General features: G+C 38.8%; 1 protein-coding gene across 1 annotated transcript; it reads left to right on the top strand.

Moving 5' to 3' along the window:
- Nucleotides 1-569: 569 nt before the first annotated feature.
- On the top strand, nt 570-13,262 carry LOC311056766 (extracellular calcium-sensing receptor-like; the record flags this gene model as incomplete). Its single annotated transcript, XM_084073572.1, has 10 exons — nt 570-746; nt 5,840-5,970; nt 6,122-6,395; nt 8,361-8,447; nt 8,725-8,994; nt 9,402-9,533; nt 9,641-9,916; nt 11,824-12,051; nt 12,141-12,264; nt 12,349-13,262. The coding sequence occupies 10 exons, from the start codon at nt 570-572 to the stop codon at nt 13,260-13,262; spliced, it is 2,613 nt and encodes an 870-aa protein (XP_083929698.1).
- Between the last annotated feature and the right edge of the window lie 4,999 nt (nt 13,263-18,261).

Below are 18,261 nucleotides of genomic sequence, written 5' to 3'. Positions count from 1 at the left end.
ATATATATATATATATATATATATATATATATATATATTAATATATTATATATATATATATATATTATATATTATATATATATATATATATATATATATATATATATATATATATATATATATATATATATATATATATATATATATATATATATATATAAAAATATATTAATATATATTAATTATACATATATATATATATATGTATAATTAATAATATTATATTAATTAATATATATATTAATATATATACATATATATATATATAGTCTCATCCGGCGGCGTCCTAGTATTTTATAGGCACTATGCACATATGTCAAGTGAAGTCCAGCCAATCAAATTGAGCTCAGGCACTGGCATGAACAAATAGGCATAGGGACTATTGATGACATCACTATTATGTCATGAATACAAAGACCGATGCTATATATAGTGTAAAATATATTAATTCACATTAATCTCGTCCATTAATCTGGTCCTTAATAAGACATTCTTGAAAATTGCCAACCACACTACCTTACTCCTTGCGACAGTCTCGTACAAGTGAAGGAGAATGTCAAAGACAAATAATGGACAAAGAGATCTTTTGTGACAACACAAATAGTTGGGTTGCACCTTTACCCTTCTGCTCACCAAGAAGGCAGCAGCCCTCACCTTGCCACACTCTGAAGAAGAAACGAGAGATGCAGGACACGCTGGCACGGTCTAACCTCAGACTGCACAAAGTGGCCTCTAACAGAACAGAGGTCATGGCCGATTTCCCTTCCAGTGATCACACCAAAAGCAGAAAGGACCTTAACCCTTCGAATGGTGAGACTAGGAATTTGCTGGAACATTACCACAGACACCTTGAAGGCTCTAAATGATATTAAACCTTTCACCCACATGGGTGTACTCTACATTGTGAGTAGCCTGTTTGACCCCCTTGGCCTTCTACCCCCTGTGTCCATTCAAGGGAGAGCACTTCTCAGACAACTGTCATGTCCACATATGTACATATATACAAATTGTGATCACACCAAAAGCATAAAGAACCTTAAGCTTTCTTTTGATGAAACTAGGGATTTGCTGGAACATTACCACAGACACCTTGAAGGTTTTAAATGATATTAAACCTTTCACCCACAGAGGTGGAAAAAGTTATGAGATACAAAAAGAAGAATTATTTTTTTCTAACACCTTAGAATACACCTTAGAATACTTAAGTATTCTTTTACATTTTGATATGAAACTTTGTATAATTCTTATTTACAGAGAACCAAAGATGAAATTGAATATTTTTAAGAACACAATGAAATTAATGTTAAACTAGAAAAAGTGCTCCTCGGAGCACAAGTCTCCGCCAGCAGACTTGGGAATGTTGGGAATGTTCTACTTCTTATGTTCTAATTCTTACAAGAAATAGAACATGTTACTGTGTCATAGTAACATGACACAAGTGTCCTATCCGTCTGTATAACTGTACTGTCTGTATAAGTGTCCTATCCGTCCTGTCTGTATAAGTGTCCTATCTGTCCTGTCTGTATAAGTGTCCTATCCGTCCTGTCTGTATAAGTGTCCTATCCGTCCTGTCTATGTAAGTGTCAGTGTCCTATCTGTCCTGTCTGTGTAAGTGTCCGCCATATCTCAGCCATTTCGTGATTATTCCTGTCTTACCTCACTTTGAAAGAGGCTAAGACTCTTTCAAAGTGACACAATCATGTATTTATAGGCCGCTATACGTCACTAGCCAATCAGATCACACTATTTCACCGTATTGTCACGTGTCACGTGAGGCTTGACCAATGTTAGCTTGACATGTGGAAAGTGAAAACAATGTCTCCTGGCGGAGACAAAAATATAATCTACAATACAAACTCTCATTCTTGGAGATTTTAATGATGACCTTTTAAAGACCAAAGACGAACATATAGACACATTATTTTCAACATTCAATTTTAAACAATTAGTACATTCTCCAACAACAGATCATGGAAGTCTTCTAGATCACGTGTACTACAACAATGGTCAAGAAAATAATATAACTATTGAAGTCAAAGACACATATTATTCAGATCATGACTTAATTAGGATACATTTATCTTCAAACCAAGAAAATGTTGTACTTGATATTAACTGAACTATTTTTTTCCTAATAATTACTACATTAACATAATATACTTGAATCACTGTTTTTTTTATTTTTTATTTCAATTATTTCTTTTTTTTACTAACACTGCATTTTTCTTTTAGATTGAAGTTTTGACTATATTTTAAAAATAACATTGGTTTGTTTACAATCTTTTTTTCTTTTTTTTTATCAAGGCGCAAGTTAGCAATTGACAGATTGCAGTCTTGTTGTTACTATGAAAATCCATAAGATTGCACAGATTTTATATTTAGAGGTCTCAGAGGCATTTTTGTATTTTCTTAAAATAAAAACTAGAAAAAGTGCTCCTCGGAGCACAGGTCTCCGCCAGGTCAGGTAGGTTATTGTGGCCTCCTGGTGGCGCTATAATAGGTAAATGTGAAAAGAGTGCCATTTCTTCTTAGGCCTTGCACGGCAATCGGACACTGCATTTATGATTTGAGGCATTTTGTTCAAAAAAATGTGTTTTGCTAAATTAGACCTGCTATAACAGGCCAATGTTAAAAGGGTGACATTTGCTCCTCAACATAGTGTGAATGTGCGTGCAAAGTTCGACCGCAATCGGACGCTGCGTTCATGATTTGCGGCATTTTGTTCAAAACAAGCCACTACTGCAAACTTTAGATGTCAATCTTAGCCAATCAGGATGAAATATGAAAAATCAAACACATCCGTCTTGATCACATGACTATAGAGATCATGTGTACCGATTTGCGTGAAATTTGGATAAAATCGGAAGGAGTAATATAAAAAAATGTGTTTTACATAGGTCGGCCTCCTGGTGGCGCTGTAAAAGGCAGATGTGAAAAATGCAGGACAAAGGTTTTTCCTTGACCTCTAGGGAGTGCGGTTACAAAGTTTTACACAGATCGGTGCAGTTATAGGTAAAAACACGAATCGGCCTGTTATAGCGCCACCATGAGGCTGATTTGAAAATGTGAAAAGTGGCATTTCTTCCTTGGCATAGTGGAAATATGCGTGCAACATTTCAAGGAAATTGCATGCTGTGTTCATGATTTGAGGCATTTTGTTCAAAACAGAGCACTCCTGCAAACTTTGGAAGCCATTTTAGCCAATCAGGATGGAATATGAAAAATCTGAAAGACCTGTTTCTTTTAATGACTATAGAGGTACCGATTTGCGGGATTTTTGGACAAAATCTGTAGGAGTAGTCAAAAAATATGTTCGGCCTCCTGGTGGCGCTATAAAAGGCATGTGAAACATTTGGGGCAGAGGTTCTGTTGTGGCATCCAGGGAGTGTGTGTGCACAGTTTCACTGCGAGCAAGCCAACGGTGCCGGAGATTAGCTGTACACAGACAGAATGACGGACGGACACACGGACGGACAAACAGGGTGCAAAACATACTCTCTCGCCATGCCTTTCGGCCTGGCGGAGACAATAAATGTTTTTGCTCTAAAATCTCTGTGGTTTTGAAAATGGTATTGAATGTATCGATATTTTTCATCGAAGTTGAAAATCCAGTATTGTGACACCACCATTAGACACTTGAGCATTTCAATATTTGTTTTAATATTAAGAATATGCATATTCACAATATCTACCTATCATATATGCCGTTGCAGGGCCATTATGATACTGCAAATCTTTTGTTATCACTATATTGTGATGACGACAACGACATCCCACCTCTCCCGGAAGTTCCGGAGTCTCCCGGGAATGGACCCTTCGCTAAGCCCCACCCACTCCACTCTACTCTGTGACTGGTGGTGCGAGTTAGTCACACCCAGGCCTGGCAAACTCTGTTTCTCACCCATTGACTTGCATGTTAAATGACGGTTTTTCCCCTTAAAAAAAATCGATCATTTCAGCAGCAAGAGCTTCATAATCTCTTCTAAATCTAGTCAACAGTAGGCTATGCACTGGAAAAATGTGCATGACATTATTTCAATAAACTAAAAACACAGGAAATGTTAGAGGGAGTAATATCCATGGATACAAGACGGTCGTCTGTCTCGACGGTCATGGATGAACTTCAACCTGGTGTTTGCACTTTCTCCATTTACGGCCCGTACATCTACAGAAACGTTCATATTTCAAATATAAAGTGCTTATCCCATGGCCAAGGATGTTACATTTAGGTACGGGCTCTCGAAAGTAGCCGTATCATCTGTATTGTTCAATAAAAAGCATTTTAATCTGATCGGTGGCCATTTTCTCCATATGCTTTCAACTAAGCAACCCTGTCGGTTGGTAGGTGTATTGCACTCTGATTAATAATAACTCTATGAGAAAATGGCCACCGATCGGATTAAAATGTTTTTTATTGAACAATACAGAATATACGGGTACCTTTGAGAGTCCCGTGCATAATTTTAACATCCGTGGCCATAGGGTAAGCAATTTATATTTGAAATTTGACCGTTTATATAGATGTACGCACCGTAAATGGAGAACGCACAAACACCAGGTTGAAGTTGATCCATGACTGTAACAGGAGTTTTCATGTACCGCAGACTACAGTAGTTAATAAATAGACAAACAAATGAATGAATATACTTTAACGTGCGGAATCCGAAACAGGCAGCGCTGTGATTCTGAATTTTGTTACGATTATGGTGATTAGTATTATTGACACCACCTGGGCGAGTGAGTCGTGTAACTTTCCTGATGTTAAGCTGTGTATGTCTTGGGAAAAGAAGCCTCCAACGGTTTTGGGTACATGGAATCTGTTGCTGGTTCATAGTCAGTGCTCAGATTAAGCACACAGACTGGATCTGCAACCTGCAATGCCCCTTTTACCTCCTCTTGTTTAGTTCTCATTTGTCGCTGAACTGTCAATCTGGCTAAATGTATTAATGCCATTCGCTGTGGGAAGGGAAGGCGTCTACTAGTGACTGTAGTGTTTGATCTGAGAAGCCAGAAAAAAACAGGAAAAAAATAAAAATAATAATAATAATAATGTATGACGTATGACTTGTAATGACTTGGGTACCGATGTGCATCAAAGTGCATCATGCTGCATTAAAGAAAACGTTCAACTTGCAATTGAAACAATTTACTCAATATGAAGATGTTTACTGAGGTAATACATCAAGTGAGAAGTAGGATCATTTCCCCATTGACTAGAACTGCAGCTTTTTGACATTTCCACGCTGGCCTCATTTTTCAGGAGAGAAGTTTCCCTGAGCCCTAAAAGAATCATGGGAAAACACTAACTGTCAAAACATCAAACTAAGATCAATGTCAAAGTAATTGTTATTCATTTCATATTTTATTAATATATATATATATATATATATATATATATATATATATATATATATATATATATATATATATATATATATATATATATATATATATATATATATATATATATATATATATATATACAGTATATATATGTTTTTATCCATAATACATTCCATGAACTACAGTTTTGACAAATTAGCCTTGTTAAAAAAAACATTATGACATGAAAGTATTGATAATGTGTTATGCCCTGCCCATACTTCTGGGTGCTGTGAAAGATTATGTAATGGTATAAGCTGGCACAGGGGACAGCACAGCACTATGTATAAAACTTAGCAACTGGACACACAATTTGGGAAAAGTTGTTCGACAGAGGAGGACTGTCATGGGGGCTTCTCTAGAGACACACCTGCTTTCATGCCTGTATTTCACCTTGATATTGTTCTCTTCATTCTCTGCTTTGTCTTCCTCACCTTTCTCTTCTTGTGAGTTACAGGCACAGTTTAATCTCAACCGAATTTACAAGGATGGGGACTTCATTCTGGGCGGCTTGTTTCATATCCACCTCTACTCTGTGTTCCCTGAGCTGTCTTTCATCTCCAAGCGACAGGACCCCACTTGCTACGGGTGAGTATTACAAATACAATAGCAAGCAAGACAACAGTGGACTTGGGTTAGTTGATATATATATATATATATATATATATATATTTCTATGCAGATAAACGTGCAAGGTTACAGTTGCATGTTGTGTTAGTTTTGACACACAAAGGTTCAGATGGGCCCAGATCATGGCTTTTGCAATTACTGAGATCAACAGAGACACCAGCTTACTACCCAGTGTCACTCTGGGATATAGTATCTACGACACATGCCACTCAGTCGGTGTTGCATTCCGTTCAACGTTGTCATTGGTCAGCGGGAGAGAGGAGCAGGTTCAACTGGATGAGAGCTGCGTTGGGTCTCCTCCAGTGCTCGGAGTTGTGGGTGCTGATTCCTCAGCTAATTCTATTGCCATCTCTAGTATATTAGGTTTGTACAGAGTGCCAATGGTAAGTTTCTTACTTGAGCCCACGTTCAGAGGTATAAAGTAACTAAGTACATCTACTTAAGTACTGTACTTAAGTACAATTTTGAGATATTTGTACTTTACTTGAGTATTTCCAATTCCCAATACTTTTACTTCTACTCCACTACATTTCGGATCCAGATATTGTACTTTTATTTGTTACATTTATTTGGAAACTTCAGTTACTAGCTACTTTGTAGATTTAGATTATTATTACAAAACATACATTACCCACTTCAGCCCTGTATAATTTCGGCCATTTGAAAATAGCCAATCTACAACTTGTGGATCTGCTATTTTCAAAAGATGTTTATACATTTGAAAACTTGAAATGGGACATTCTGCATAATGAGTACTTTTACTTTTGGTACTTTAAGTACATTTTGATGCCAATTCTTTAGTACTTTTACTCAAGTACATTTTGAATTCCGGAATTTTACTTGTAACAGAGTATTTCCATATTGCAGTATTGATACTTTTACTTAAAACATTTGAGTACTTTTTACACACTGCCCACATTTACCATCGCCAATTCGATTTTGATTCATTCATCTTGAATCATTTTTCTTTTTTTTTCTTTTGTTTTAATTACATAATACAAACAGAAATTAATACAAAAAGAAAAAAAGAAAAAGGGGGGGGGGAGAAGGGGACATAAAGAAGGTAAGATAAGAGAAAGAAAAAAGAAGAAGAAAACAAAAGAAATAGAGGCGGGGTAGGGATATCTTTCGTGTAGTGCTCCCAAATCTACTTTTACACATGCATATCTGATTCCCATTTACTCCAGTTTCTTTCAAATTCATCTTCACGGTTTCTCATTTTGTAAGTAATTTTTTCCATCTCTTTAATCTCTTCAGCTATTATTTTCCAATTATTGATATATGGTGGGTTTACATCCAACCATTTCCGTGTGATGTGTTCTAAGGCAGCGATACGTAATATTGTATACAGATATTTATCTCCCTCCCTGTGTATTTCTAATGGAATAATACCTAATAAAATATTGATTGGGTGTATGGGTTTCCTTAAGGAAAATGTATTTGTTATATTTATTTTCACTATCTCCCAAAACCTTTTCAATTTTGGGCATAAATAGAAAATGTGTGCATGATTGGCTTCCGGTTCTGCACATTTCCTCCAGCATTCAGCACTACCTGCTGGTCTATATTTTGATAAAATTTTGGGTTTAAAAAATATCAATTTCTCATATTAATTTTCCAAGCAAATTCTTCTTAAAAATGATTTTGCATGCTTCTTTACAATAATCTTCCACAATTGTTATTGATAATTATTTTCCCCATTTCTCTTTGGTATTATCCTCTTTTACCTTAATTTCTTGCAGAATTTAATAATGTTTTGAGATTTTATTCTTTTCACTATTTAAATTTTTGCTCAAAAATTCCAGTAGCCCATGTATTATCTGTCCCTGGTCTCTCTGCTGTTTCATGAGGTAGCTTCTAATTTGTAGATCTTAAAGAAAGTATCTTTATATTAAACGTATTAACTAAGGTTTCAAATGGATCTACCATATTATTTGTAATCATCTGTGAATATATCTGTAATCCCTTTCTGGCCCATTCTTCTGGTATCTTATCCGTTTTATTTTGCAGAAAATCTGGATCTCTGGCTATCTCTCTCAAATATATGCACATTTCATCATACATTTTACGAATAGATTTCCAGTTTGTTAATGTATTTTCTACACATCTGTTATTTCCATAATATTTTTTAATTTCCTTTAAACTCAAATGGGGTAATGTTCCAATTGATATTAATGTTAATTGTTTTTCTATTAATTTCCATTTAGTTTTAACTGAATTATTCATCCATTTCATTGTGATATCTATTTGGGTAGCATGAAAGTAAATCATTAAATCTGGGTAATTTTCTGTTTACTTTTGTAATTCCAAATAAAATGTCCATCTTTTAAAACTACTGTGTTTTTCAGGTAAGTTACTATGCCACCTGCTCCTGTCTGAGTGACTGGAATCAGTTCCCTTCCTTCTTTAGAACAGTCCCAAGTGATGCCTACCAGGTGAACTGCTACAGACAGTAGATGTGTTGGTATAAAGTAGTTCATGTTCCACACCCTTGACAAAAACATTCCTCTCCAGTGAGTGCAATTGATACTGTGTCACCTCTCATTTGCCTGTGTGTATTACTGCTGGAGCTGAAGGTCTCTGTCGACAGCATCAAAAAAAGAAGGATTAATCGACATTTTCAAATCTGTGTAGGAGATTTACTGACTTACTGGTTTATTTATATGAATCATCTAACCTAAACACTCATCCCTACATTCTCTATCTAATCAGGTGGAATCTATGCTCCAGATAATGAGACGGTTTTGGTGGACCTGGGTAGGACTGCTGTTTACTGACGACGCCTATGGCCGCAATAATGCCAGATCCTTCCAGTCTGAGCTGGTCCAGTCTGGTTTGGGGTGTTTGGCGTATATAAAGGCTCTGCCCTGGGACCACGACCCAGATGAACTTCAGAGGATTGTCACTGTGATGAAGAAATCCACGGCTCGTGTGGTCATTTCATTTGTATATGGGAGCTATATGGTTGATCTCATAGAGGAGGTTGGGGTTATGATCATGTTCAATTAGGGATGCATAATTATAAGTAATTTGAAATGAGTTATAATGAAGTGAAGACATTGTTTCATATATACATATAGGGTTAGCTAGTTATTTACTGTGTTGCAATGTAATCACTTTCATAGGGTCATCAATTTAAATGATTGTGTGTATATATCTTATGACACATTATGACATCTAACTGACATGACTAACTGTTGCATTGTTATAATTCGATTATACTGCAAATGTCTTGATAGTTGAACTTATATTATAGTCGTGCTTATTTGCCTTTAAATGTACAGTACACAGATATGCTTGCTCAACACAATCAACAGGTGGTAAGGCAGAATGTGACAGCTCTGCAATGGATAACAAGTGAGGCATGGACAACAGATCCTATATTCCAGACTCCTCACTACATACCATACCTGAGAGGCACCCTGGGGATTGCCTTCCGTCATGGAGAGATACCAGGACTCAAGGACTTCTTGTTAAAAATACATCCTAATGACCCCGACAACAGCCATGGAAAGACCATAGTGAGTCTTTTGTTAAGATTCGTAATCAAGCTGCATTTTCAAAAGGATGTCTGTTGTTATTCCCAAGGCATTGTATTTATGCTTAGGTCTTCATTTTGTTTCTTCAGGTGAAGCAGTTTTGGGAGAACACATTTCAGTGTAAATTTACACCCATTCCGTCAGAGTGGGTGGACGCTGGTGGAAGGGTGTGTACTGGACAAGAGGACCTAGGAACAGCAGAAAGTACCCTTTTGGATATGTCTAACCTCAGGGAAGAGTATTGCGTGTACAAGGCTGTGTATGCTCTGGCCCATGCCCTTCATGACATGTTGCAGTGTGTGCCAGGAAGAGGGCCTTTCACTGGGCACAGCTGTACCAATTTGCAAACAATACAACCATGGCAGGTGTGATTTTAATTGGTAAAAAGCATGAAAAACTGACATGCGTAGTATGATGAAAAAAAGTGTTATTAGTGACGCCCAGTGTTGCGAGTTACATAAGTAACTATTTACTGTAATTAATAGCGGTAATATAACACGTTACCAAAAGGCAATTCACTAATACATTTTTACAATTAACCAAGTTTCTTTCTGTGTTAATAAATTGTATCTATTTGAGAAGTGTAAACATTTAAGATGAAAGAACCAGCCTGCTTTGATTTAAAAAAAACACAGGACATGATGTTAAAGATCCAGAGTGCCTTATTTTTGATACCCTTGTTGATGGTAATTACCAAGCCCCCAGAACCACGGTAGAACAGTGAAGCGGCCAAGCCTGGTGGTGAAATCTGATATTGCAACACTTCCGCATTTTGCGCGCGCATCTGCCATTTGTGCGCCTGCTCACGACGTGCCACGACTTAATATTGCATAGACCCAATGGAACCAATAGTGTACTTCCGGATTTTTGTTGTGTATTTACTAGCAAATAGATGTTGACATCTATGCTATCTATCCATGCTTACTATCTGCCCATCTAACTCTCGCCCCTGAGTTGGGCAAAGCCCCTTCAGTACACTGCATGATGTGATTTGTTTACTAATGTTATTTTTTTTTAAGTCGAATAAATAAACATTTAATATATTAATAATCAATAGGCCTATATAGTGTCCACGTGAAGAACAACTCATTATTTATTGATATTTATTTTAAAAAGATCTAGGCCATTTAGTTGTTCTATTTGAGCATTTTGGTAAAAGTAACTCAAAAGTAATACCGGTAAGTAATAAGTAATATATTGCTCTTGCTCACACAGTAATATGTAACCAGATGTATTACTTTAAAATTAAGGTAATAAGTAATATGTAATGTATTACAAAATAAAAGTAACTTGCCCAACACTGGGCAATGTCAAATGTCAAATCAAATGACTTCATGTGTGTGGTCCGCCCATGTTACATCAAGTGCCATTTGTAGATCTTGTGTACAATTTACAATTTACTAATACATAAGTAAACCAAGAACCTATCGTCAGCCTGTACATTGAAACTATACACACTAAAGGATGCCAGGTCAACAATGACCTGTCATCTGTCTACATAACATGCTTTCTAAGTTCCATTTTAGCCGGGGCTTGTGTAGACGCCATCTAGGGTCTTATCCTGCTGTACTGTGAGTGTCCAGTTCTCGGCCTTGTACAGCAGTACTGACTCGACTGTAGCCACGAACAGCCTCCTCTTGAGGTCATCTCCTATGTCAGATTTCACACTCTCCTCACTCCATACAAGGCATTTCAGGCAATTGCCCTCTGAACTTTCAGATCCTGTTCTGCTGAGGAGGTCCAGAAAGCTTGGCTACCTCAAGCTGTCCCACTGGCTGTAGCAATGGTTTTGTTCCCTGTATTAAATGCTATTACTTTAGTTTTCTTTGCATTGAACTTAATAATCTTCCTGCACTCCATTTCTACTGCCCTTAGTAGTTCCCGTCCTTTCTCTGCTGTGTCCGAGACTAGGGCAATTTCCAGGCGAATGAGTACTGCATGCAGTGTGGTCAATATGTCATCCTCCATAGATGGGCTGGGGGAATGAGCAAACTGGAATGGAGCCAGTGATGATGTGGGGATGTGTTCAAAACACTCCATTGAATTGAACTGAATTGACAAAGATATGAATGGTTCCAATCGAGCCAAAATGTATAATAATAATAATAATGACGATAGTCCATTCATAGACTTGGAACAACAAAACACATTAATGTTTATATTGTAAATAGTGCAGGCTTGTACCTACCAAAACAGTTTCTGTCAGAGTCACTATTCTTTAAATTGTATAGGTTATCTTGTTATTCAAAATGTTGCTCATCACTATTTCTAGCTTGTGTATTACTTGGAAAAGATCAACTTCACAACATCATTTGGTGATCAAGTATCATTTGATGAGAATGGTGATGCTTTACCAATCTATGATGTCATGAACTGGGTGTGGCTCCCTGATGGAAGCACAAAAGTTCACAATGTAGGCATGTTTAAGAAGTCAACCTCCGCAGGGGAAGAACTCATCCTTGATGAAGACAGAATCTTCTGGAGCTTTGAATCCACAAAGGTCACTTTGGATTTTTAAAGTAGCTAATATCGAGCTCATGATGTGAATGAAATTTTGTTTGGACTGAGAATAATTCATTTCCTCTGTAGCCGCCTCAGTCAGTGTGCAGTGAGAGCTGTTGCCCTGGAACCCGTGTGGCCAGAAGGAAAGGGGAACCTGTCTGCTGCTTTGACTGCATTGCTTGCTCTGAGGGAGAGATCAGCAATGAGACTGGTAGGTTTACATAATGTATTTATGTGATTATCTTTAGGCTGATACTCTCCTTTTCTGTCCCTTTAATCTTCTCCTGTTTGTTAGATTCTACAGAGTGCACCAGTTGTCCAGAGGACTTCTGGTCTAATCTCCAGCGTGACCACTGTGTCCCTAAGAGCATGGAGTTCCTCTCCTACCATGAGGCCCTGGGTATCTCCTTGACAATCATCTCATTGCTAGGCACAGTTATCTGTGCCATTGTCCTGGGAATCTTCATCTACCATCGAAGCACACCCATGGTACGCGCCAACAACTCAGAACTCAGCTTCCTTCTCTTGTTGTCTCTGAAGCTATGTTTCTTGTGCTCACTTATGTTCATTGGACGTCCCAGGCTCTGGACTTGTCAGCTGAGGCATGCAGCATTTGGGATTAGCTTTGTGCTGTGTGTGTCGTGTATCCTGGTAAAGACTATGGTGGTGTTGGCTGTGTTCAAGGCCTCCAAGCCTGGGGGTGCAGACATTATGAAGTATTTTGGTGCTATGCAGCAGAGAGGAACAGTTCTGGTTCTTACTTGTGTCCAGGCGACAATCTGCACAGCCTGGCTCATGTCTGCCTCACCAACTCCTTATAAAAACACACAATACCACAGTGATAAGATAGTCTATGAGTGTGCGGTGGGATCAACAGTTGGTTTTGCGTTGTTGTTAGGTTATATTGGGTTACTAGCACTCATAAGCTTCCTACTAGCATTCATGGCAAGGAATCTTCCAGACAACTTCAACGAAGCCAAGTTAATCACTTTCAGCATGTTGATCTTCTGTGCTGTGTGGATAGCCTTCATCCCAGCATATATCAGCTCTCCAGGCAAATATGCAGATGTAGTGGAGGTATTTGCTATTTTAGCATCTAGTTTTGGCCTTTTGGTGGCACTGTTTGGACCAAAGTGTTATATAATCCTTTTGAAACCTGAGAAAAATACTAAGAAGTCCATCATGGGTCGAGGTGCCATAAAGATGTAAAAACAACGACAATATACTGTATGTTCTCTGTCTGTCTGTATTAAAACAATAAATGTATATGACTATATTTAATTGTTGATAACCTTGTTGGCAGAAGATTACGTTTTCTGCCAGATTAAATTCAAAGTAGTAATCAAGTCATATATGCAAACATCATATATGCAAGAATCAAAGTAGGTGCAAAGATGATTACCCTCCTTTAAAGGCTAAGGTGAATTTAGGTATCATAGCTCTGACAATTTTATCTGTGGATAAAAGTATTGCAGGTATGTCCAGTTACCAGTTGACTGTGGCCAGAGTCACGAGGTGGACACTAGGGAGCCGCGCAAACCGGCAGAAACTTGTGCAACATAGTTTCAACTGTCCTCTTTATAACTTACCCTATCCCTAACCCTAAACCTAGCCTCACACTATAACCTAACGTTCGGAATAATGGGATGTCGCAATTATGAGCGGACCCTGTTTCAACCGGGCAAAATGACCAAACTTGAGCTTTTAAAAGAGTGCGAAGGAAAATTGAACGCTGATGGAAAACCTCCAAACTACGTATGTTTTCTATAGTATACTGAAAGACCCTATGAGAACCTGTAGAGAGCAGGCGTAGCGACGTCACAGTAACGTCATAGTGCTAACTCCGCCCACTTTGGCCACCATTAGAGATAACTAGTTTGACACGCTGGTACCATGGCTGGTACATCACTCTGTAGTCCTGTGCACGTTGTTCAGCAAGCAGCAAGTGTAGACGGTGTACATTATCTTCCATCTCTCTTCTATCTATCTCTAACTTGTCTATCGCTCTAATTTAGCAATGGTACGACGGTGCTGCATTATCGGATGCAATAACAAGGTTTCAGGCGGAGTTAAATTGCACACATTTCCAACCTGGAAGCAATGCTTTCGGAGATCAGATGTCGGAGATATCAAAGAAACGTCGTATGGCTTGGTTGTCAGCTGACGAAATAACATAACCTTCAACAACATTCCCAAACACATGTATGCTTCTACCTGTGCTCAAACAAGCATGACAGCACACAATAAAAAATATAAACATCTTTTGTGCTGATCAGAGAGTCTCAGAGCAGAGCACCACAAGTGTTAGCTAAATCTGGGATTAAAAAAGAAAATAATTTCTTTCGAATATCTTAAATACAATAAAACAAACACATTTAGGCTCTCTACCTGTGCTCAAACAAGCATGACAGCAGACAGCACACAATAAAAATATAAACATGTTGTGTTGATCAGACGGAGTCTTGAAGAGAATCAGCGTTGCCATGTCGGCTTATTATAAGCGACTTTGGGCAGAACTTTTTTCTGGCTTTTTCTGTAGTTTACAAGTTGCTTGTAAAATTGGTAGTTGCGGGTTGCCTTTTTTTTTTTTTTGGCTTATTTATAAAGTGTTCTTGCTTATTTAGGCTTGCTTCCAATTTTTTTTTTTTTTATTTAAACCAGTGGTTCTAAAATATGTTCATGAAAATGTTCTGTGCCAGGGAGAATTTGTGTTAGAATGTTTAAAAAAATATTCCAAATATCTTCTTATTCTATTGCAAGAGTTTTTTTTAAAATAGCGTATATACAAGCTCACGTGAGCTTGTAGATTGGCTATTTTCAAGTAGCCGATGTCACTAAGCCACTTCTTCTGGGCTTGTTTTCATAGACCTGGTTGCTTGTTTCTCTCGCAAAATCTGGCAACACTGGTCGCAACACTCAGGTCTCGTTACTAATACTTCGCTAATAATATTAATAATAATATATAAATAATCAGTACTCAAGATGACTCTATATTTTATTTTCCGTTCAGGTAAACCAGTCTATGAAATTAATGATTGTGACTCTGAATGGGCACTGTCATTACATGATCTGTATGGTATGTCTCTGTCACGCATTGCCCGGTCCATCTTCTGTCCTTTACCAATACATTCGTTGTAGACTTTACGTAGACTGTGCGTTCAGGACACGTCGTGACTACTGTCAATGTTGTTGTTGATACGAGCTGTTATCAGCTTGTTATTCAAGATGGCCACCGGAATTAGGGGCTTCTGGGCTCCAGGGACTTAGGCTCCTCCCTACGCCCGCTCTCTATATCGCTGCTGTTAAGGATGTGAGGCAAAATATTCCAACAATTATCACAATGCAATAACGCGTTGTGAGCTTGTAGATCGGCTATTTTCAAATAGCCTACATATAAAACAGGGCTTAAGTGGTTAATGTATGTTTTATAATATAATAATTTACATCTGCAAAGTAACTACTAACTAAAGTTTTCAAATAATTGTAGTGGAGTAAAAGTACAATATTTGCCAGAGATGTAGTGGAGTAAAAGTACAATATTTGCCAGAGATGTAGTGGAGTAGAAGTAAAAGTATAGACAATTGGAAATACTCCAGTAAAGTAAAAGTACCTCAAAACTTTACTTGAGTACAGTACTTTAGTAAATGTACTTAGTTACTTTACACCTGATAAAAAGGGAGATTCCGACTCTGAGGCTTATGTATCTGTGTGCGCCATATTGGGCATGGCAGGCTCATACAAGCTACTACTAGTTAGTTGGAACTTTCCAAGCTCCAGACGTGGATTTGTGAAATAAATTGGATTTGACTGATGTCTAAACAGGGCCCCAGAGACATGGTCAGTTTGTGTGCAGCTTGGGGCAGTACAAACAGACGTTTGTGTGCAGCTTGAGATGAGATTGGTTCAGAACGAAGATGTTTTTGTTTAAGGGAGCAACAGGGAGGGAGGATACCCATTTGGTATCAACAGCCATCATTTTAAGTTATTGACGTTAGTAGTGTCTTAATTTGACAAATTAAGACTTTACCACATCGCCAAACTATAAATTGCAGAGTGGCAACACGGCAAAGATGTGCAAAATAGTTATCTTCCAGGGATTTTTATTATTTAACTTTATTTATTGTCTCCGCCAGGCCGAAAGGCATGGCGAGAGAGTATGTTTTACCCCCTGTCCGTCCGTCCGTCCGTCCGTCCGTCCGTCCGTCCGTCCGTGTGTGTGTGTGTGTGTGTGTGTGTCTGTGTGTCATTCTGTCATTTTGTGGACAGCTAATCTTTGGCACCGTTGGCTTGATCACAGCGAAACTGTGCACACACACTCCCTGGATACCAGAGCAGAACCTCTGCTCCAATTTTTTCACATGGGCCTTTTATAGCGCCACCAGGAGGCCGATTTGTGCAAAACACATTTTTGAACAGTACTCCTACAGATTTTGGCCAAAAATTCCCCAAATCGGTACACAGTATCTCTATAGTCATTAAAAGAAATGGCTAATTTCAGATTTTTCATATTCCATCCTGATTGGCAAAAATTGTCTCTCAAAGTTTGCAGGAGTACTCCGTTTCGAACAAAATGCCTCAAATCATGAACACAGCATGCAATTTCCGTGAAAGTTTGCGCACACATTCCCATTAGGCCAGGGAAGAAATGCCATTTGAAAATGTTCAAATCAGCCTCATGGTGGCGCTGTAAACAGGCCGATTTGTGTTTTTACCTATAACTGCACCGATCAGTGTAAAACTTTGTATGCACACTCTCCAGAGGCCAAGGAAAAACCTTTGCCCTGCATTTTTCACATTTGCCTTTTATATGCACAATCCAAGGTGTTGGATTGTGGTTTAAAGCCGTGCGCATGGCCTATCGGCTAGGGGTGTGGTTTGAAGCTGTGGCCTTGGATTGTGGTTTAAAGCCGTGCGCATGGCCTATCGGCTAGGGGTGTAGTTTGAAGCTGTGGGCATGAACTATCAACTTGGGGGGCGTAGTTTGTAGCTTTGGGTGTGGCTCATCATCACCTTGGGGGTTTGGTTTCAAGCTTTGGGCATGGCCTATCGGCTTGGTGGCATGGTTTACAGCTGTTGGCCTCAAATATAGCAGATCTACAAGCTCGTAGATCATAGATATTTGAGCTTGAGATTTGCTATCGGCTGGGGGTGGGCGTGAACTATCACCCAGGGGTATGTGGTTTGAAATTGGGGGTGTGGCCTCTCAGCTTGGGGGCTGTGGTTTGAAGTTGTGGGTGTGGCTTATCACCTTGGTGGTGTGGTTTCAAGCTTTAGGTGTGGCCTATAGGCTTGGGGGCGTGGTTTAGAGCTGTGGGACTCAAAAATAGCAGATCTACAAGTCTAAAAGTGGTACACGAGAAGCCAAATACATGAGCCCAAATGACACTTTTTTTTAAAGCTGTGGGTGGGCATATTACCTTGGGGTTGACTGTGTAGGGTGTTTAAAAGTGGTCAACAAGAAGCCCAATGCACAATACATGAGCCCAAATGCCTTCCTTATGACCAAACTGACACTCACTTTCTTAAAAGAATCATGGGTCAAAATAGCCTTTTCAGGCTGAGAGAAGCACTTTTTTGACATTTGCCTGTAACTTGTTCCCAGTGTATTCTAAGTGGAAGCTGACTGTGTGAGGTGTCTAAAAGTGGTCAACGAGAAGCCCAATGCACAATACATGAGCCCAAATGCCTTCCTTATGACCAAACTGACACTCACTTACTTAAAAAAAATCATGGGTCAAAATCACAGCTGTGGCCCTCACAAATAGCAGATATACAAGCTCGTAGATCATAGCTCTATGTGAGCTTATAGATTTGCTATCAGCTGGGGGTGGGCGTGGCCTATCACCCAGGGGTGTGTGGTTTGAAGCTGGGGGCGTGGCCTCTCAGCTTGGGGGTGTTGTTTGAAGCTTTGGGTGTGGCTTATCATGCTGGGGTAGTGGTTTCAAGCTTTGGACGTGGTTTACAGCTGTGGGCCTCAAAAATAGCAGATATACAAGCTCATAGATTATAGCTCTATGAGCTTGTAGAATTGCTATCGGCTGAAGGTGGGCGTGGCTTATCACCCAGGGGGTGTGGTTACAAGCTTTTGGCTGTGCCTATTGGCTTGGGGACGTGGTTTACAGCTGTGGCCCTCACAAATAGCAGATGTATAAGCTCGTGGATCATAGCTCTATGAGCTTGTAGATTTGCTATGGGCTGGGGGTGGGCG

This window comes from Gymnoscopelus microlampas (assembly GCF_963454915.1).
Source record: "Gymnoscopelus microlampas genome assembly, chromosome: 12".
NCBI classification, from domain to species: Eukaryota; Metazoa; Chordata; class Actinopteri; order Myctophiformes; family Myctophidae; genus Gymnoscopelus; species Gymnoscopelus microlampas.
The sequence above is the reverse complement of the archived record's forward strand: the minus strand, read 5'-3'. Positions and strand labels throughout refer to the sequence as shown.